Here is a 19,527-nt window from a genome sequence, read left to right on the forward strand (position 1 = left end):
CCAAATTATCAAAATTGACTTTCCCATGACTCTAGACTAATTTGTAAATCGAGGTGAATATTTGAGAGATTTCGATAGATATTCAGTAAAAGTTGAAGATACTAAATTAAGCTTATTGTATAACATTATGAATAATCAATTTGGTGGTATCGCGCAATAAGGAAATGACTATCCTTTGAATGATAAACGTCAGTCAATAAACATATACTTTTTGTGAACAATTTAAGTAACATTAAAATTTCATTCTTCGGAAATATTAAAAGAAAAAAAACCTCAAAGAAAATAATTAAAATAACTTTCATAGATAATAATCATTATGAAAGATGAAACATTTAATTTGTTTATGTTTTCTCTGTTTAACAATCGAAACGATTCATAACTTTGCATGCTTTTTTCATGGCGACAGTTTGTATTTTATGAATGGTGTTGAATGAATGATTCAATCAATATCAATCTTCGACAGACCCAATCACCTGATAGAATGGTCTTGCAGCAGGACACAAATAGTTGATTAATTGATGATGATTAAGATTCAAGGTATATCGTTCTGAGCAGATCCCACATTAAAACCGATTTGAAGCCATAATTGACTCTTTCCCAATTAACTGGCTGAGCCAAAATTTGATTGAACCAAAAAACCATTTCATCTCTACCTTCAATTAAATTAAAATGAAACGAAAGCGAGAGGGAGGTAAAAAAGATAGGTAAGTGAGTTAGAAATAGGTATAGAAGAGAGAAAGAGACGATTGGCTCGACTTGTACAAAATGGTTCCACCATGGAATCCAAAATTCATTGATCAAAATTTTCTATTGTTGGCCTTTGAAACGTTCAAAAAATGGCGACTCTGATCCATAATTTTGTGTGTGATCTTGTAGATAAACAATTAATCTTGAAATGAGTGAATGGGGGGTTTTCTTGTTACTGTTAACGCATGTTGTGTTGATCAGAAAGATGATAGGAAGATGTAGTAAAAATTGCTTGGAAAAGACGAAAAATCCAATAATGGATCAACTGGTCAAGAGGTTGTTGAAACATCGAGCATGATTCGCACTTGTCTTGATAGTCAAAGCATAACAGCCTTTTTACTTCTTGATCAATTTATGTTTGCACAAAATTTTTACACTTTTCACTTTAACCATCAAACTTGAATTTAAACCTGCATTTTCAATAATTTAAAATTTATTCAGATCAAACTGCCTAGGTTTTTTTTTCAAAAAGCCAACTGGAATGAAAAAGAAAGAAAAAAAGATCAAGGTGAGGAGATAGAATAATAAAGGAAAGGATAGAAAGAAATAGAGATAGAGCGGGTAGTAACATATATCCGGTGTTTTTGTGTGCAAGAGAAGGTGAATGCATGTTGATTATCGTTGATGCGGTTGAAATCAAAGTGAAATAATGATGAATGTTGTTGATTTTGATGGTAGATGTAGAAGCGGTGGTTGTAAATTAATTGGTGGGGAAGGACTTTTTTAAATGATATTAGGGACAATGTGCCCGTATTTTTAGCTTAGTCTCGTTTTTTTCGTATTTGTATGTAAATATGTATATGCATTTTACAAAGGGTCATCACCAAATTCCAAAAAAATGAAGACACTATTCCTGATTTGATTTGCTTAATAGGTGTTATTTCTCTTTTCACTTATTTGTAGAATATCTTTACTATTTGTTTCTTTTTGAGATTTATATTCCATTTTCATCAAGCTCATAATATTACATTGCAAATGGATTATGGCTTGAGGATGGAGAGCTCAAGGGCACCATTGGTTGGCTTGATATAGGATGATTTGGTATATTAACTGGCATAACTGGTGTTACTGTAGACGGTAAGACAGAACCGATTAATGGATTGACAATTGTATCATTTACCAATGGAAACACATTTTGGGATCGAAGTTGATTGATAGTCGGTGGGGGTGGTTTTGCGGCTTGGAAAGGATTACAAACTGGTACAGTAGCAAAAGGATTTCCTCCAACTGGTAAGCCTGAGAAAAAGAAAAATGATTAGAGATATTTAATTAAAGGAAAACGATAAACAATCATAAAAAGCTAATTTATGCCAATGAAATTTATACAAAATAAGAAGCAATATGACTTTAAAAAATATGTTAAGAAAGTAAACAGATTTTTTACAAGTCTCGTGACGCATTGTTTATCTGAATGTTTCTTTTGATTCATTACCTCCTGTGGTTTTACTGCTCACAAGAGCATCCAAATTAACTAAATTAGAGTTGGGACCAAGAAAACTTTCAGGAGTTTTTCTAGTTTGGGTGTTTGACGCAATTGCAGAGTCGAAACTGGTACTTGATGAGATGGTGTCTTTAACTGTAAAATAATGAATAAAATTATGAAAAGTAATTTATAGTGAAAAGTCTAATCAAAAATGTTACATGTATCATGATTTTTCTGACTATTTACCTGGATTTTCAGATAATGCATCTTCACCAGTTTGAGATGACCAGGGATCTGTTGATTGGGGTGTTAAAGCAGGCGGACTAGGTTGCCAAGGGTCATTGCTAGCTGAGGCTCGACCAGATGAACTATTCCAAGGGTCAGAATTGATTGTAGCATTGTTTACTGGACTAACAGACCATGGGTCATTTGATGCCAATGCTTGAGTGTTATTAGAGTTACTTGCTGTCCCCAGAGATTGAGAAGGTAAAGGAGGAGGTGGAGGCACTGGGAATGCAGCAGCTCCCATAGCGTCTCCAGCAACAGACCATGGATCAACATTAGTGGACGAATTATGCAAAGCATTGGAATTGACACTGATGTTCAGGAGATCATCCATAGCAGTTTTCTTGAGAGGTTTCTCTTTCTGACTCTCATTGAGAGCTAACTGAAACCGAATCTCATCGTTCTTTCTTAATCTCTCTTCTTGTTCGGCCTCCTCTTTACTCATTGCCAAAGCTAATTGCAATTGAAGCTCCTCTTCACCTTTGGTCTGAGGTCTGGCACTTTCCAAATCCAAGTTAAGAGGCTTGGCGCTATCCAAAGCTGAAGCAGATCCTAAAGATTCGTGGTAACTGGCTGAAGATTTAGGAATGGCTTCAATACCAGTTGAGTTGTTCATCAGTGAAGCTGACTGAGCAAATCTTTCTTTCGCTTTAAGAGCACGAATTCGTTCCGTTTTAAGTTTCTCTTCGTCTTTCAACAAGGCCACCAATGCTTTACTTTTCTCTCTTACATTCATTCCTTGATCTTTATTATCTTCAAGGTATTGGAAATCTTTGAGGGTTTGAATAGCAAATATATTTTCTCGACACTGTTGAGCCACTTTCTCGGATCCAGTTTTAATAAGATACTCTAAAAGTACTAAAGCTTTGTACACATGTCTCCAATTTTTACCGTGGTCATTCAATCTTTTCCAGATCATTTGCATGATTTCTGAAAAAGCGACAACATTGTAGGTTAAATCTGCTATTTCACTCATTAGAGTTGACGATGGGCCCCAAGGATCATTTGAAGTGGCTTCTCGTACTTTGACCTGTGGCTCGGTATAGTTTTTAACAACATTTTTAACATTACGTTGAAGACCTCGAACATTAATCATTATGAGTAGATTTTGATTGCGAAGGGATGTTATCTTTTAGTGTTTTATAGACCTAGAAGAAAATGGAAGAAAAAAATATGAGAATCAAGAAGTGAAACAGAGAGAACGTACGGATGTAATGGTATATTGATAAATAAATATGAATACTAAATGAGTGTCAATATTAATGACAGAAAGGCTCATTCTGGAAAATGAAGGGAGGAAAGAGAGATGAAAAAGGTTGTTGATGTGTTTGTAGACAGGAAAGGAGAGAAACGAGAAAACCGAAAAACAGAGTAAAAGAAGATAGAGAAAGAGAAAAGAAAAGATACAAGCACAAAAGAAAGAGGAAGAAAAAGGAGAGACGATGATATGAATAAGAAGAGGAAAGCTGTAATAGCTAACCCAATGATGAAATGAAATTGGAATGATATTAAAATCTATTCCAATTCTCCTAAAGAATTATCTGGGAACATATATAAAACCTTTTGACAGATGTTAATTACCTGGTTCAATGGTTCACCTGATTCAAAAAAACGTATATCCACAGACACACATATGTACACAGAGAAGAAGCAACCAAAAAAAAAGAAAAAACTAAACAATTATTTAAAGTGTCAACTAAGAAAGCTGATAACGCTTGAAGTGAAACTGGCGATGATGATAAATAAGTTTATTATAATTATGGTGAGTTAAAATGATATTAACAATATCCACAAGAAGAAACAGAAACAAAATAAACAAATAAACAAACAAATAAAGGGCTTGGTCACTGTAAAGGTGAAACAAGCAAAGGAATTTGATTCATAACGAAGATGAGAACGTTGTGAAGAAATAATTAATCGAAATAAATTAAATCCAGTCTCGCAATTGAATTAACAAACACCCAAACAAAGCCTGATTTCAACAGCAGTCACAAGAAACGTATCATGACTCGCATTTAGGTCTTTGTGAACATAATTTGTTGAAAAATTACTGTATACAAAAGCGCCATCTAGCGTTAAGAATATGGAAAGGTTAAATTTTATGATGTTTTATATTGTTAGTAAATTATTACGTTAATCACTTTATGTTTACAGATGAAGATTATTTTCTTTATTTTCCCATCCTTCTTATTTAATTGAAGAAGCTGAAGTTATTGTTTCAACTGAATCTTTACCTTTTCTTTAGAAATCATTTCAGCAACCATTTGAGGCGGAACTGTCAACTCTTTCATTCCCTCTTTATTTGTTATCTTATTCAGTTAGATATTTAATTTTTAGATATTTTTCTCCATGTAAAATGTGAATTATCGTTTCCCTTTGGTAGGTGTGCTTAATAAACTTAATCATCCCAAGGCAATAATAAAATGTATCAATTTTATAATCCAACTAGCAGAAAAAAAGCCAAAAAAGGTAAGTACTGTTTTAAGGAGACTAACAAGATGATCGACAACAAAGACGCCAGTAAATTCATTTTTTGTTCAGCTTCTGAATGATTTTCTTACCTCTCTTTTTTATAACATGTTTTACAGGCACAACAGGTGCATCTCTAAAAGCCGGAAGTTGAATTCAAAGATAAATCTCTAAAATCATGAACTCAGAATTAGTTTTGCTGTTTGCTTCTGTTGTTCTCACTGTTGGTAGTTGTACTGATATTTCATTGGACCATTAAGTTAACGTCAAGATGAGCCAGGAGGGATAACAACTGAACAAGAAGGAGAAAAATGATGATAAAGATGGAGGAGCAGGTTGTAGGTGTGCGTTGGAGGTTAGGCCAGGATGGTGGAGGTACTTTTGCAGATGAACAAGTGAAATGAGCTGGGGAAAGCTGGAAAGGTTGGCAGCAAGGAATACAATTTATCCATTTTTATATTGCGAATGTTTATCTCGCATCATTTGTTCTGACCTGGTTACATTTATGGTGAAACTCGACTTGATTATTTCAGTTTCGTATTTACTGATAACCTGTAATCATTTTTTACTTTTCCTTATAATAGCTTCAACACCAATCTAAAGACACTTAATGCGGTCACAAGACACTTTGACCATCTTGTCAAGCAATATTATCACCAATAACATTGGCCTCGTAATTTTTAATTTCAACAACGATGGACAAGTCTGACCAACTTACCTATTTAACTTGAATGGAATACAAAATTTATTCATTTGCTAAGGTCAACCATTATCATGGCCATTCAGTGTAGCCAATAACTATTACAAATCTGCCATTAACTTTGATTACAGGAAATATTCATTGTTTTACTCTGGAATTCAATTTGAATTGTTTCCATCTTCTTAGCTGGTTAAACTTTAAGAGACCTTGAATTGACAACAGATGATAATCAATGAAATTTTCATTGTGGTTACAGTTATTTTGTTTAACAAAAGAATCGCTGATTGGTTATCAAAAGGTTTCAAGCAATAGAGCTGAATAAGTCAGAATTGGTACATAATACATAAATTGATTGAAAAAATAGGTGAAAAGTATTTTAAATTTAATCTAAATGGTTACCAACAACCAGCAGTAACAATGGTATCAGCAGTGTATTAGTAGCTATTGTCGAGTGCATAGGAAAGGCAAAAAAACCAATTGAATTATATCGACAGTTTCACTGAAAATCATATGAGACTGAAAACGTTATCAGTTTAATAGAGAGAGGAAGAAAAGGCGTAGAAATGAGATTTGAACAATTAGATGATTGTATTTGAAATAAAGAGTAAGATGAAACATGCATTAACACTCATCAATAATGATGTAAACAAACAATCATCAATGTAATTCAAGTTGAATGCTTCAAGCGACCATGAACTTATAAATTGTTATTTTGCCATCCATAATCAGCCAAATTAATGAGAAGAAATGAACGATTAAAATAACTTTTCTTTATCACTCAATCTAATCACTCTAATTGAATTTTAGTATTTTATAACTCCTCTAATTAATCTAATCTTTTTAAGCTGCATATCTAAGTATAATTAAATATTCCATCAGAGGTTAATATAATGAAGATGAGTACAGTATTTATCATATCATGAAATACTGACTATCCTTAAGATACACAATCACAGTCCATATGTCAATCGATTTGACTCTTTGAAATGGACTCCGAAATTAGTTGATTGTTGGCATTTGCAGGCAACTTTAACCATCAAAAACATTGACTCTCTTAAACTTCTTGTCCTCCATTTTTGTAATCAATCATCTTTACAATTGTGTAAACAATAATCAATTCAGTTTTGTCTCTAAGTTGTATATAAAAGCTGATTGTAATCAGTATTTAAAAAATTGACAAGATGAACAATCTGCTGAGAATCCGCCTACAATTCATTTTCATGTGCACTAAGTTTACTTTGAACAATCTAAAGAAAGATGAGATAAAATAGAAAAATATTAACAGCAGTTCGTTAAATTGTATAGAATTCATTTTTTTATTCCTTTGTTATTAAAGATAGGAACGTTTGAAAGAAAAGGTTAAATAACTTCACTGATGTCGACAACCTTGATTGTATGATGAATGTATGAAATATGTCTCAACCAGAAAGGGGAATACATTAATGATGATTTCCAATACTTGAAACATTAATAGATTGCCATTTAAATCACTAGTTAACTCTTTTGAGCATTAATTATCAGACATTTTCATCTACTAACCTAATTAGATATGGTGGTGGATGGATTGTATTATTAATAGATTGAATCTTCAAAGTAATCCTCAAACATCAAGACTAATGCTTTGATACTCGTGATTCCTTAGTTTTCCGGTATCCGATTTGGTCCAAATTAATAGCAATTCAGGATTTAGCAGTTAAAGGTTATCATAAGGTCACTGATTGTTGCGCGATATAAATGTAGTTGCTTTGAATAGCTGGAATAACAAATGTAAATCTAAGAAATTCTAGTTGATGGTGATCTGGTTCCAATTCACGTTAAATCCTAACATGGAATGTACTTTATAAGAATAGAGAAATTTATTAGTCAATAATAAACTAAATATTATTTTCAACCAACCTGAGAAAATCAGGTGCTCGAGAGATCACATGTTGGAATTCAGTGAAAGATATTTTATCATCTCTATCATTGTCAGTCTCTTCCAAAACCTTTTCACGAACAACTGCAATCTCCTCTGGACATAATTGGTTCTTGGTTAATGCAATAGTTGTCTGTTCAATATCTTTTCCCGATATAAAATGATCATCGTCATAATCTAAATAAAGCAAAAATAATCTTAATCAATCAGAAAAGATGAAGTATTAAGTTTCTAGAACGTACCATAAATTTTGAATGCATAATACACTTTTACATCTCTAGGTGCACTTTCACTGAAAACTGAAAGCATATCAAGAAAATCGTCAAATGTCATATTTCCAGAGCCATCATGAGAGAAAACTTTGCATATACGATTTCTGAATGGATTCTCCTGTTCCAAAATAACCAAAACATCGCCATTAATGAAAGAATCGTATTTGATAATTTGTAAGGAATGCGTTGAAATTGACAGAAAAGAGTAAAAGCAAAGTGAATTAATTTCAGAAATGTGAAATGAACAGAAACCAATCATAAGTGAAGATGCACTTTGAGTTTCAAGTCTTCAAGTTGATAAAATGAATGAGAAAAATCACCTTCAACTCAGGCATTTTTTCAAATTTTTCCAAAGGCAAGGATACAGTATGAGCTTCATCTCCAGTCATTACTTGAGGAACCGATTTTGGATCGAGTTCTCGGTACCGTTTGAAAATCCTATCAAGTTAAAGAAAAAATGAATAATGATTAGATTGAATATTGATAAGACCTTGGAATAATGAAAATTAGAGAACAATAAAGTAAATAAAATGGAAAAACAAAATGATACATGATAACTGAAACAAAAGGATGCAACTATAATTAAATAATAGAATCAAAACATTAGTCCAAGGTATCTTACGTTAATATCTCCTTCCGAGTAAAAAATGTACAATCCTGATGCAGCATTGAAATCAGTTATTTGATCATTATCTTTCATTAATTATATCGACCAATTTGAATAAATTGCATCCTAAAGTTAGATTACTAACCTGATAATTTTCCAATTGCTCATCAGTGAATGTAACCACTTTGTTTCCCATTATGTATAGAGTTGAACGGATTTTTTAATGAATTTCTTCGATGCTTCGTATTCAAGGTTGAGTTATTATTCAATTATTCACAAATATATTATTCGAAGGGTGATTCAATATGCTTTAAATACAAAAATAGGGAACATATCATTATGCGATTGATGCAGAAACATTGACCAGCTGATTTTGGTGGCTGAATTGACTTACTGAATATCCTTTATTCAATTATTTGTTTAATGTTCGTATCAATTCTATAACTTATTGAAATATCGAAAAAAAAACTTCCAACTAAATTTTTCTCGTGAATACTTCGACCACATAAATACTTTAATGATAGATTTGAATTTTGAATTGCACTACAGTAAACACGATTATCAGAAATCACGTGACTGTGATCATATGTTTGAAAAAAGCAAGTTGGTCTTTATTTATGTTGTTCAATCTTTTGCATTATTAAATTCTGGTCATCATTGATTCTTTAGGTGAGTAGATTTATGCCAAAATGATTAGATGTAATTAACTAGATCACTGTAATTAAAACGCTTTCTTTTCTTTCTAGGGGACAGTCTTTAAGAATTGTATATTCCTACTGCAGCATCATGTCATTCAGATATTATCCAATGTATCTTAAAGGGAATCCACAGTTGAGGGTTTACTTGCCGAATTTTTGGATGAAACTACTGAAACCTAAAGAAAATGATCCAAAGAATCTGGTCACATTTAAAGTACCTGTTCAGTAAGTTCCATGTCTTCAAAAATTAATTTAACTCTAAGCTCACTCAATTTCAAAATCATTTATCCATATTTCTGTTTCTTTTTATCTATTCAAAATTCAATTAGGATGACTGATTGGGATATTAGAAATTATTTAGAAAAGATTTATAATGTTCCGGTAGTAGGAGTACGATCGCAAGTAAAGTGTGGTGATATTAAACCAGCACAAGGAGCTAAATATTTGATAAAAGATGATGATTATCGATTAGCTTATATTTCTCTACCAAAGGATAAAGAGTTCAACTGGCCAAATCTTTTTCCGGATAAAAAGATTGAAGAAGAAGAGACTGAATTTAAAAAATTCAAAAAAGCTATGGAAATTGAGCAAAAAAAGGGAAAAAGGCAGAATTGGAGTCGTCATCGCGTTCCATCATGGTTTGGTGTTTAATTTCGTCTCTATTGTAGTAAATACATTTATTTATCCTGTATATGACAAATTTTATGTAAACGAAGCATTTACAACGAAATCATTAAACTTGTATTAGGTTTAGTAAATTTATTGCTCAAATTATTTTTAATAACAGTTTCAACATTTTAGTTCACTGATTTTGAAAGTAATCGAAATTCACAACCAAACTGAAATAATAGAAATTTTTTACCATTTTATCTAGAATCAAAACAATGAAGAATGATCGAATCTGGAAAATTATCGCTTCGAAATTATGAGGATCGCTTAAAGTTTCTAGTCTAGCGTTTTAAATGGTTACATTCTTTACTCTTCATTTGGAAATGAATGAAAAGATTTGCTATTCTCAAGCTACAATGAATTAGTCTAGGTGTTACTAAGTTTATTATTTATTCTAGGTAAATTACTTGTTTTCAACAGTAAGTTCAGTTTTTCCATCCTTAGTATTAAGAGAAATTAATGACCCTGATTTTGGTCTTTCACTGGTTGCCCAGGAGTAGAATGTGGAAGAAACGAACTCTAATGGAGTCCAAGAGGAATGATCAGCTTTTGGCATAAATTTGCGGTTCATTGGAGTGTCCAAAGTAATTGGTAAAATGGCTAGTACCGTGGAATCATTCGGGAGTCCACTTTGCGGAGCAGAAAGGGATTGGGTCAGTTGATGGACAGCAGCCTTAGCTAATCCATATCCGATCATACCTGTTAAAGAATGATATACAAACAGAGATGAAATTTGATGAAATTTACATGCTAATATAAATGTAAATACGAACCAGGAGTAGGATCAAGAGCAGCTTTGGCACCAGTCAAGACTAAAAGTCCACCCTCTTTCATATATAAAGACGACAAACGTGCAGCTATACAAGAAGTCCAAATACTCTGTTTGATCATCAATTCAGTATTTCCAATGAAATCTATGAGTAAAAAATTAGAAAAATATCAACAAGTGTGTCAAGAAAGCTATTGTAGGCAATGGTATCTGAAATTGACTTACCTTTTGATGAAGCATTACCGCCAGCCCATCCACCAGCAACGCATACCAAAGCATCAAGCTTAGAACCACCAAGACTAGTTTCAATTCCATTAATAACTTCAGTCTCTTGATCAGTCAATTGAGCTGATTTGATGATAACATTAGCATCAGCTTCTGGGTTTTCAGCAAAATCAACAGCAGCAACCCACTATTTTCGATCACAGAGTGAATAGATAATCACAGAAAATTGAATCATTGTTTGGTTCAACATCAGATTTGGTATTCAATGTAAAGTACAACAAAATCAATTTCAATAGATTGTAAAAGTGGATTAGCAGATTACAATTGAGTTTTGAAATGATTACTTACCCAGTTATTTTTTTTGAAGTAACTGACACATGTTGAACCAAGAGCACCTTTGCCACCATAAACCAAAATACGCTTCACAGATGCCATATTTTTATGAAGATTGTGAATTCAAATTGTATAAAACGGAAAACTAACAAGTAAAGATGCAACAAGTAATGATGTTTCAGCAGAAACAATTAGAGATGAGTTGGTCGGTTTCTCTTTTCTTACCCTCTTTATCCTCTTTCTTCATCATCATCACTCAGTCTCTCGAGATATTTTTCTGACCTTGGGAGTCACTTAACAAAAATCAAGTTTATCATCAAATTAAGATCCATTACAGATAGAGTAAAATTCAAAAATACTTATAAGTAATTATCAGACTTGAAATTATTATTTGATAAAAATCTGATTAACATTATCGTTATTTTTAATATTGATAGTGATGGTTGACATTCAAAAACAATTGATGAATGATTGGCTACTATAATCGATAATCAAAAGTGGGTCATGCTTGAAATACATAAAATTACTGATTATTTGATTATCACCCCGGTCAGGCAATAAGTAACCCAGTTATGAGTCAAAATCTTCAATTGAAACAGAAAATTTCGAACCTTGCAGTCTTGAAAAATGGTTGAGTCGTTTAAAAACAATGACAATTTATGGCTATTTACCAAGCAAAATTTCCGATCATACTAAATGTGTTTTGAAATAATTTGCTTAAACCTATGTAATTTGCGACGATCAACAAACTCACAAATAATCAATGAGAATATTGTCTGATGATGAATTTCCAGTCGAGGTGCATTTGGTCTTCACCATCACTCTACTCATATCTATTTTCAGAGTTTATGCTTTGAAAATAGCTTCTGTAAAGCTATCTCCACGATGTCTCATTTTGACTGCATTTGGTTCATTGATTTATGAGACAACTTGGTTTCTCTGGTACCGATGCGAAGACATCCAATCAACTTCAGTTATCCTTTATCCTAAATCGTCAAATTTACTATGGACAACCAAAGTATCAACTTCTGGGCAACTGCATTCATAGAGATTTGACCATCTATAATTCAGTGGATTTCATTCGTCAATTGTCCTACATGTATTTCAATCAAGATTTGGTCTCCAGTTATTTGAGCAGAATCGGACAAATTTTTCAGCTCTTAACCTTCAAGTAATTGTTGTTATCAAAATGATACTCAGCATTCTTTCCGTTGTACTGATCGGTCCATTTGAGAGCAGAGAAGCGACTATTTTCGAATCGTTACGATCAAAACAGTCAATAAGCTATGAAATCTTGCAAACTTTGTCCATCTGAATTGATTCGCACACAATCTTCGATCTCATCAAAATTTTTATTCATTAGCTTCTTTAATTGAGCCAGAGTGGGCAAGTAATGTGCTAGGTTTCATGATTGAGTGAAAATGTCCAATAATTATACGAAAGGCAATTTTGATTTCGAGAATTTTTGTCATTTCATTGTAAACTGAATCTGTATCAGTTTCGTTCCAAGTTTCTTCACTACGGTATAAAAAGAAGCGACTACCAACATGAAGACGTTCAATAGCTGCTCTTAAAATTGGTTAAATTAAATTAATTTAGCAAATGATCCATAGTGCCGCCCTCGTACAAAATCCGAGCACAAAAAATTCGCAAAAGCTATGAAATTTGAGTGAAGGAAGGGAAAGAGTCAGAATCGGAACTAATCCTTTCCCCTTTTCCTTCATTTTAATTCAAAGTGATGAATATGAAAATAAGTGTTACATTTTTTTATCATTTGTGATTGGCAACAATTTGTTCTAGTTTCTCATTTAATTGAACAAAACTAGGAGTATTCCGTAAATTATGTCCAATCTTTTGAACCTTTTCGTTGATCTTTGGACAGTTTACTATATTATCAATAGCTTTTAACAGTTCTTCTTCTGTGACTTCAAAAGGATTGAATGAAGCGCCAATCTCCATGTCAACAACACGACGTCCATTATCAAATTGATCACCACAAACTGGTAAGATAATGCAAGGTTTACCAAAATAAAGAGTCTCTACAAATGTACTATTCCCTCCATGATGTATCACTAAATCAACTTTAGGTATAATTTTCATCTGGTTTAAATATTTACCTCCCACCATATTACTTGGCAAATCAATGGACTCATGATTAACACCCTTGCTTACTATAAAACGGTGAGGTGATGAAGCCAGAATGGAAATAAGACGTTTCATTAGATCTACATATGCAGTTACCATTGATCCGAGAGAGAAGAGTATTAACTTTTGGTCGCAATTACTTGAAGGATTTAACCAGGATTCATCTGGTATACCTAATGGACTGTCATCAACTTCCCTTACCATGTGATCAAGGCGAAACCATTTATCTGGAACTGGTCCGAACTCTTGGTAATCCAAGTCACTTGGATATGGATAGATGTTTAAATAAGGTGATTGGCCGACAAGTGAAAAGTCCAGACGATTCTCAATTACTATGCCTTTACTTTTCAAGTATTCGTCAAACTTATTCCTGACTGGCTCGATAGCTTTACTAAAAATTTCTCGAGTCTGATTTATCAATTTGACATCATCACCTTTAGCAAGTCCACTTGAAAATGGAGGAGCATTGTATTGCCAATAAACCATCAAAGGACTGCATGAGAATAATAAAACGTATGGTACACCGGAATGAACTATAGCAGGAACAGTTGTCCAGTAGTCAAATATAATCAAATCTGGCTGAACTCGTTTAATTGCTTCGGCATATTGGTCATTATTTTTTTCAACTGTATCAGCACAACTCTTGAATCCAAAGGCACCAACTAGTGGAAATTGCTGAACTGCTGGTAGCTTGAAAATAGCAGCTTGTTGTGTAACGAATGATGAACTTGACTTTCTAACATCTCCTTGGGTTCCTTCCTCTTGGTCAAATGTTTCTGCGTTAAATCCTGCTGATTTGACCATCTGGGCCCAATTACTAGGCAATATTAGGACACATTCATGATTAAATTTTGCCAGCTTATGGGCCAATGTAAGACAGATATTTATGCGACCAGAACTAGGAAATAATGAGCATTATTTTAATTTTAATAACACAATATCAACAGAGATTTACTTACCTGGTCATAGGGATCAAAGCAATTTTCATTTCTAATCAGTTTACTTGAACAATGGCACAATACAGTTAAGTTTAAATTGCTATAACAATCTAACCAGTTTCATATCCATCTCTATTATTTATACTAACAAATTCAATGCTAACTCACTTATCCACCTGTTCCATCAGGTAACTGATAAACAGATTATAAACTGATTAACCAATTCGATTATAATTATGAATGTTATTTATGCTATTAATATCTTCATTTTTATGATTTTCAATGCGTTTATTCTTACTCTATGACTAATAAATTTACATGTCTGATAGTGCTATGAGTATGTTTCAGTTATTGGGAAAATGGTTTGTTTCAAGATTGAATAATCACTGACAGTAAATTAAACTCGTTTGATATCACTATTACATCATGAATTCTCAGAATTTCACCAATACGAGTGAACTCTATTTCAAATTACGACTAATTGACTAAAAATTAATATTTGTCAATAAGCCTGCAATAAAGATTATTTTCCAGTTGGAATTCTGATTCACGGAATTTCCCTTCAGTAATCCTCTAGAAGACCATTTAATGAATCAACAATCAAATAGTAAAGAGATAAACTTCTGCAATTCTACATGCAAAACTCTGTGCTCTAAGATTTCCTTGATTCGGAGCGAGTTGATTGCATCTTATTATTAAATTTAATAAACTTCAAAAGACTTGTGACAAGTTATTAGACCTTTATTAGGTTAAGTAAAGTCACTAAGAAAACTAATTGTTCATGAAGTCATCAAAACATCTCACCAATCTTCATCAAATTTGACAGTTAACTAAAGGACAATCACCTTGTTTATTTAATAATTATAAATAATTGTTTGCTAATTTTATAGATGATTTGCTTAATTGCAACCACTCCTCTGGTTGGACTGACAGTAACTAATTCAAGTTTATCAACGAGAGTCATTTCGCTTGATTTAGCTCTTCAAGTGAAAGCAAATTGCAACTATTAATTATCACCAAAATTAGCGTCAAAACCCTAAAAAGAGAAAGTATAAACATCTAACAATTATAAATGAGAGCAATTAATTAGCTTAACTTATCGATTAATCTTCAAAGCAACTGATTACCGGAAAATTTAACAGAAACAAAGGCTTCAGCAATTCAATCTTCACTGAAATCTGAAAGATGGACTTGTCTTGAATCTTGTTTTTACTGGTTAACAATTTGATTGTTATTTCTGAATATAAGTAATTTTTCCCATTTTCAATCTGGAAATGATTAAAAATTTAGAGCTGATTTTTACCGCTTTGGCAAAAGAAGTCAAAATATGTTTGATGTGTTGATCATTGGAGCGATCAACGGTAAATCATCTTATCTATCATAGATGGTTGAGCAGGTTGATCATGAATAAAAATATATTTCAACCCAAACCAGAAAAAAAGACAAAAAATGTCATCAAGACTGAATTTTAAACAGTTAGTCTGTAGACAACCGTTAATGTTAATCATCATAACCATCTGAACAATACAGAAACACAATTACCCTTGAGAGAGCAAATCGTTACAATTTGATTCTCAAGCTTTTGTTTCTTATTTTTATTATTGATATCTTTCATCTTATAAATAATCAGGTGAAAACATTTGAACCAGATAAAACAAAACAACAGTTAAAAAAACAATTATCGTCAATTTTTGTGAACACAACATCAAACAATGAGATGAACCATGTTCCGAGAAAACACTTGTTTTGTCACATTTTCATACAAATCACTAAAGCAGGCCAACTTTTCAATGGATAGTCAATGATACCATTTCGGTGAAGTGTTTTGTGGTGTCATCTTTAAATCAATTATGAATGAAATGGACGAAAGGCCAAGTCTATCCTCAGTCGATGAATTATGTGTCTTCTTGATGAACCGTATAGGAATCTGTGTATCAGCTTCTGAAGCAGCAACAACTCAAGAGCTTGTCAACAAAGTGATTGAGACTTGGTTTACTCCAAGATTGTCTTCCTCTTCGTCTCCTAGATCATCCTTGTCATCTTCATCACCAACGGATTCAGCTTTAAAAAATAACTCTACCTTACCAGATCTACGTTATTCAACCAATGGACCAGATGATTTGATTAAATTTTTTACTCTTTGGATAACCTCACCAACCCTGGAGTTACAGTTAAAACCGCTTCATCGTCCATTCAAAGTGCTTAAACATTGGGAAAATTTATCCAATAAATATGGTTTTATCAAGGAAAATTTTGTTCACCTTTATGGTTCATCATCAGCTTCATCAACCTCTGTTAATTTAGATCCAATTGTTAGCTTCCAACGGAATATATTCACAGCCAAATGGGAAGAGATGAAGACAACCGATCCAGATGTATTACAATTATTGTATGAAGAGGCCAAAGTGAATGTTCTTGATGGCCGTTATCCTGTAGATTCATTTGAAAAGCTAGCTGCCATCCAAGCAGCAATTGAATTAGGCCCTTTCAACCCTAAACTTCATTCAAGCAAATTTCTTAAACAGATGATTGGTCAGCTGTTTGGATCTGTTTCTCACCATCGATCATCATCAACATCTTCAGTCAAATGGTCAACCTCATTGACTTCACCTTTCACCCAATCGTCATCTTCCCTTGAAAACAAGATTATTCATTATTACCGTAAATTGGGCAATGTGACATCAAAGACTCAACTTTACCGCAATTATTTACAAATGTGCTGGCCTTTACCTTATTATGGAAGTGCCTATTTTCATGGTTTGATTGAACGTTCATCTAAAAATTTTGTTTCCCTCATTAGTAACAGATTAATTCAAGTTTGGATCGCCATCAATCCAATTGGAGTCCATATAATTGATGAAAAACACAGTGTAAGTGACAGTTTTATGATTAAAAACCCATCAGTTGTATTGAAATGCATGTAAACCTTGAAATTTATTATAATTTTAATGATATGATAATCTTTGTCTGCTGACAAAAAATGATTACCATATGATATCAACCTGAAATGCTGTTAATATTGACAAAGTCATGATTTTCATTTATCAAGATGATTTCCATCCTTAAAATTTTTCCGGTTTTCAACAATTCGACTGTTTCCAGGTTAATAACTATCATTAACATTATATTGACCTCAATGTATCTGATTTTGACTGACAATTCGTCTTACTAATTTTTTCATTTCTTTCTCATTCAAATTACAGAGATTGATAATTTCATTGGAATTCAAAAGATTCAAATGGGAATTAGCCTTAACATCTAACAGTCAATCTAAACGAGAAACACAAGTGCCGTCAATATTTTTTTACTTCTGGTCGCGAGTCGATTATAAGACAAACTTAATTCAGGTTATATCACCTCAAGCCTACCTGATGAATACACTTTTAAACGCTTTCCATGAAAAACAATCGGGACATCTTTCTCGACGTCAAATATACTCTAATGACAATGATTTTAATTGTAAGTTTGATCAAAACTACTAATAATTTCCTTACTAATTGTGTCTTTATTTGCTTTTCAGACGCCAATTTTGACCAACAGCCAACTTCAATACAAACTTCAAACCAAAAAACCAGTCAAACGTGTAATTACAAAGGAAATAGGAAATACCGCTCTTAATGTCCACTGATTGTTTCCGTTAATTTTACAGACACCAGTTTAATGCTTTACAATAGACAATCTTTTAAAGTTCAATTTTTTTCTGTGAAAATAATCATGTTTAGCTTTATTCTTAGATGTAAATACATTGTGTTGATATATTACTTGTTTTGTTTAAATCTGACGGATTCAATTTTATGTGAAATAAAATTGTTGATAGAAGAGTTGAATTGAAATATAATTTATATGTTAGTTACAAGGGATTCAAGGGTGATTAGCTTGTCATCAATTGGGTGTAAATTATTGTTGAGATAAGGTTGATTCCAAGCCTTCATAGAATTCGCTGTATCTTTGAACAATGGTTCCTCTAAAAGCAACTTTACCGGATTGCCTGTCTTCTGGTGCATCCCAAACCAGAGTTGCTGACCTTTTACCTCTCCTGTCTGAATGGGAAACAGCTGAACATGAATTGATCATCTTGAGACCTCGTCCTTCTTGCCATTTACCAATCGTTTGGCCTGTTGATGGATCATAAGCTTGAACCATCATTCCTCTGAATGAAAGTCCTTCAGGAGCTTTAACCATTACTTTATTGTGAAATATAAAGAAGGCAATAAAAGATGAAAGTCATCAATAAATCATAATCATAAAGTAAATTAACTGTATAATCCAAGATTATACTTCACCTCAATCAATCAAATGATAAAATATACAACATTTCCAGTAAAGCTTCAACACTTAATGTTTACAATGTTTAGAGTCAGTCTATAGTCAAGATTAATTTTAAGCTTGAGGAAAGTGAATGGTAAATCACAATTGAGATGAACTATTAGATGGTAGATTGAATGATATGATTGATTCAGATGATTGAATAGACGGATTACAAGATCACACAATTAAATCAATCAGCTTACCTTGAACACTGTCTCCAGTTTTATAGTCTGAATGAGATTGAATGATAACAAAGGGTGATGATGATGGACTTTTGGGCCTATTAGCTCCATGACCGGGACTCAAAGTGTTACAAGCGTTTTCAGGAGCACCACTGGGCCAACTCAATGAACCAGGAAGATGAATAGAGATGAAAACAATTACAAACAAATAAAGACAATTGTTGAGTCTAGTAAACATTTTAGGTAACAAGTGAAACCGTCCGGACAGCTGGTAACCAAAACAAAAACACTTAACAGGTAATGAGGTTTTTTTGTATCCTTTCAATGATCCTTTTTTGCTGAATACAGTTTATCAAATTGAAATGTTTTAATGTTATCCTTATTTATTTTATATTTTGTCTTGATTTGATTATGATGATCAACTCAAACAAGATCGTTAACCACGTTTCCACAATTTCAATCAAACCCGGTTAAGCAAGTTACCAAAATTTTAATACAACATTAACATTCGTTTGGTTCGTTGACATTAACTAAATCATATTATTAAAATACTCAACTTTGGACACTTTCAGGAACGACCTGATTAAAAGATGAAAACTTTGATTAGTTTATTATAGAAGATGATTAATAGAACAAATAGATTAAATTCATCTTCGTATTGACAGTTTACTTGTTGACTTCAATTTTCAAAGTACACAACAATTCTGAAACAAAGTTAACCAAATCAAGTCAAATGGTTCAAGTTTGTGCGTCTAATTAAATTTAAATTGTCCATTTTGTATCTTACCCATTATGATTATTTACCTTTAATTTGTGTGTTCAATTCAAAATTATTTCCGCTA

General features: G+C 32.6%; 7 protein-coding genes and 1 long non-coding RNA gene across 14 annotated transcripts; 3 read left to right on the top strand and 5 right to left on the bottom strand.

Annotated features, from left to right (window-relative positions):
- Positions 1-286: 286 nt before the first annotated feature.
- On the bottom strand, positions 287-4,462 carry lqf (epsin homolog lqf). Its single transcript, XM_015937909.3, has 4 exons — positions 4,037-4,462; positions 2,417-3,603; positions 2,180-2,323; positions 287-1,983 (listed from the first exon to the last, which is right to left on the bottom strand). The coding sequence occupies exons 2-4, from the start codon at positions 3,549-3,551 to the stop codon at positions 1,712-1,714; spliced, it is 1,551 nt and encodes a 516-aa protein (XP_015793395.1). The 5' UTR covers positions 3,552-3,603; positions 4,037-4,462; the 3' UTR covers positions 287-1,711.
- A 134-nt stretch (positions 4,463-4,596) lies between these two features.
- Positions 4,597-6,406, top strand: LOC112539659 (uncharacterized). Of its 2 annotated transcripts, none has more exons than XR_016201076.1 (3): positions 4,597-4,834; positions 4,905-4,924; positions 5,044-6,406. It is a non-coding gene; the product is annotated as an uncharacterized LOC112539659 (long non-coding RNA). The 2 variants fall into 2 exon arrangements; XR_016201075.1 differs by having other exon boundaries at positions 4,695-4,834; positions 4,908-4,924; positions 5,044-5,186.
- On the bottom strand, positions 5,646-8,995 carry Cib2 (Calcium and integrin binding family member 2). 6 transcript variants are annotated; one of them, XR_016201073.1, is made up of 7 exons: positions 8,813-8,952; positions 8,564-8,726; positions 8,132-8,249; positions 7,782-7,929; positions 7,521-7,716; positions 7,164-7,460; positions 5,646-6,871 (listed from the first exon to the last, which is right to left on the bottom strand). XR_016201073.1 is itself a non-coding variant. In XM_089270392.1 (7 exons), the coding sequence occupies exons 2-7, from the start codon at positions 8,612-8,614 to the stop codon at positions 7,439-7,441; spliced, it is 570 nt and encodes a 189-aa protein (XP_089126518.1). In that variant the 5' UTR covers positions 8,615-8,726; positions 8,813-8,954; the 3' UTR covers positions 6,917-7,438. The 6 variants fall into 6 exon arrangements, 4 of the variants coding, with proteins under 4 accessions (XP_089126518.1, XP_089126517.1, XP_089126521.1 ...); XM_089270392.1 differs by lacking the exon at positions 5,646-6,871 and adding an exon at positions 8,434-8,468 and having other exon boundaries at positions 6,917-7,460; positions 8,813-8,954; XR_016201072.1 differs by having other exon boundaries at positions 6,368-6,871; positions 8,564-8,958.
- A 20-nt stretch (positions 8,996-9,015) lies between these two features.
- Positions 9,016-9,874, top strand: mRpL23 (mitochondrial ribosomal protein L23). Its single transcript, XM_015938002.3, has 3 exons — positions 9,016-9,087; positions 9,165-9,341; positions 9,446-9,874. Exons 2-3 carry the CDS (start codon positions 9,205-9,207, stop codon positions 9,765-9,767), a joined length of 459 nt encoding a protein of 152 aa, XP_015793488.1. The 5' UTR covers positions 9,016-9,087; positions 9,165-9,204; the 3' UTR covers positions 9,768-9,874.
- On the bottom strand, positions 9,861-11,306 carry Dhpr (dihydropteridine reductase). Its single transcript, XM_015938000.3, has 4 exons — positions 11,128-11,306; positions 10,780-10,966; positions 10,559-10,699; positions 9,861-10,484 (listed from the first exon to the last, which is right to left on the bottom strand). Exons 1-4 carry the CDS (start codon positions 11,212-11,214, stop codon positions 10,189-10,191), a joined length of 711 nt encoding a protein of 236 aa, XP_015793486.2. The 5' UTR covers positions 11,215-11,306; the 3' UTR covers positions 9,861-10,188.
- A 1,576-nt stretch (positions 11,307-12,882) lies between these two features.
- On the bottom strand, positions 12,883-14,245 carry LOC107370037 (uncharacterized UDP-glucosyltransferase YjiC-like). Its single transcript, NM_001323171.1, is given in 2 exon segments — positions 12,883-14,155; positions 14,217-14,245. Coding segments are annotated over 2 exon segments (1,302 nt in total).
- A 954-nt stretch (positions 14,246-15,199) lies between these two features.
- On the top strand, positions 15,200-18,016 carry LOC107370021 (FERM domain-containing protein 8 Bili). The gene is made up of 3 exons (XM_015937995.3): positions 15,200-17,065; positions 17,399-17,654; positions 17,716-18,016. The coding sequence occupies exons 1-3, from the start codon at positions 16,046-16,048 to the stop codon at positions 17,811-17,813; spliced, it is 1,374 nt and encodes a 457-aa protein (XP_015793481.1). The 5' UTR covers positions 15,200-16,045; the 3' UTR covers positions 17,814-18,016.
- Positions 17,884-18,959, bottom strand: LOC107370022 (putative defense protein 3). The gene is made up of 2 exons (XM_015937996.3): positions 18,707-18,959; positions 17,884-18,379 (listed from the first exon to the last, which is right to left on the bottom strand). The coding sequence occupies exons 1-2, from the start codon at positions 18,921-18,923 to the stop codon at positions 18,093-18,095; spliced, it is 504 nt and encodes a 167-aa protein (XP_015793482.1). The 5' UTR covers positions 18,924-18,959; the 3' UTR covers positions 17,884-18,092.
- Positions 18,960-19,527: the final 568 nt, after the last annotated feature.

This window comes from Tetranychus urticae, chromosome 1 (assembly GCF_039701765.1).
Source record: "Tetranychus urticae isolate SD_2017Ah chromosome 1, NJAU_TeUrti_SD_1.0, whole genome shotgun sequence".
Lineage (NCBI taxonomy): Eukaryota > Metazoa > Arthropoda > Arachnida > Trombidiformes > Tetranychidae > Tetranychus > Tetranychus urticae.

What these genes read in the sequence shown, in the direction of transcription:
- lqf (XM_015937909.3), bottom strand. Translation starts at nt 3,551, where the DNA reads ATGATTAATGTTCGAGGTCTTCAACGTAATGTTAAAAATGTTGTTAAA. An exon ending in TGCATTATCTGAAAATCCAG is followed by an intron (nt 2,324 to 2,416) that starts GTAAATAGTCAG and finishes ATTATTTTACAG; the next exon opens with TTAAAGACACCATCTCATCA. An exon ending in GAGCAGTAAAACCACAGGAG is followed by an intron (nt 1,984 to 2,179) that starts GTAATGAATCAA and finishes TCTTTTTCTCAG; the next exon opens with GCTTACCAGTTGGAGGAAAT.
- Cib2 (XM_089270391.1), bottom strand. Translation starts at nt 8,614, where the DNA reads ATGGGAAACAAAGTGGTTACATTCACTGATGAGCAATTGGAAAATTAT. An exon ending in ACTCGGAAGGAGATATTAAC is followed by an intron (nt 8,250 to 8,433) that starts GTAAGATACCTT and finishes TTAACTTGATAG; the next exon opens with GATTTTCAAACGGTACCGAG. An exon ending in CGAGCACCTGATTTTCTCAG is followed by an intron (nt 7,461 to 7,520) that starts GTTGGTTGAAAA and finishes ATTCTTATAAAG; the next exon opens with TACATTCCATGTTAGGATTT.
- mRpL23 (XM_015938002.3), top strand. Translation starts at nt 9,205, where the DNA reads ATGTCATTCAGATATTATCCAATGTATCTTAAAGGGAATCCACAGTTG. An exon ending in ACATTTAAAGTACCTGTTCA is followed by an intron (nt 9,342 to 9,445) that starts GTAAGTTCCATG and finishes AAATTCAATTAG; the next exon opens with GATGACTGATTGGGATATTA.
- Dhpr (XM_015938000.3), bottom strand. Translation starts at nt 11,214, where the DNA reads ATGGCATCTGTGAAGCGTATTTTGGTTTATGGTGGCAAAGGTGCTCTT. An exon ending in ACTTCAAAAAAAATAACTGG is followed by an intron (nt 10,967 to 11,127) that starts GTAAGTAATCAT and finishes GATCGAAAATAG; the next exon opens with TGGGTTGCTGCTGTTGATTT. An exon ending in TGCTCTTGATCCTACTCCTG is followed by an intron (nt 10,485 to 10,558) that starts GTTCGTATTTAC and finishes ATTCTTTAACAG; the next exon opens with GTATGATCGGATATGGATTA.
- LOC107370021 (XM_015937995.3), top strand. Translation starts at nt 16,046, where the DNA reads ATGAATGAAATGGACGAAAGGCCAAGTCTATCCTCAGTCGATGAATTA. An exon ending in TAATTGATGAAAAACACAGT is followed by an intron (nt 17,066 to 17,398) that starts GTAAGTGACAGT and finishes TTCAAATTACAG; the next exon opens with AGATTGATAATTTCATTGGA. An exon ending in TAATGACAATGATTTTAATT is followed by an intron (nt 17,655 to 17,715) that starts GTAAGTTTGATC and finishes TTTGCTTTTCAG; the next exon opens with ACGCCAATTTTGACCAACAG.
- LOC107370022 (XM_015937996.3), bottom strand. Translation starts at nt 18,923, where the DNA reads ATGTTTACTAGACTCAACAATTGTCTTTATTTGTTTGTAATTGTTTTC. An exon ending in AACTGGAGACAGTGTTCAAG is followed by an intron (nt 18,380 to 18,706) that starts GTAAGCTGATTG and finishes TTCACAATAAAG; the next exon opens with TAATGGTTAAAGCTCCTGAA.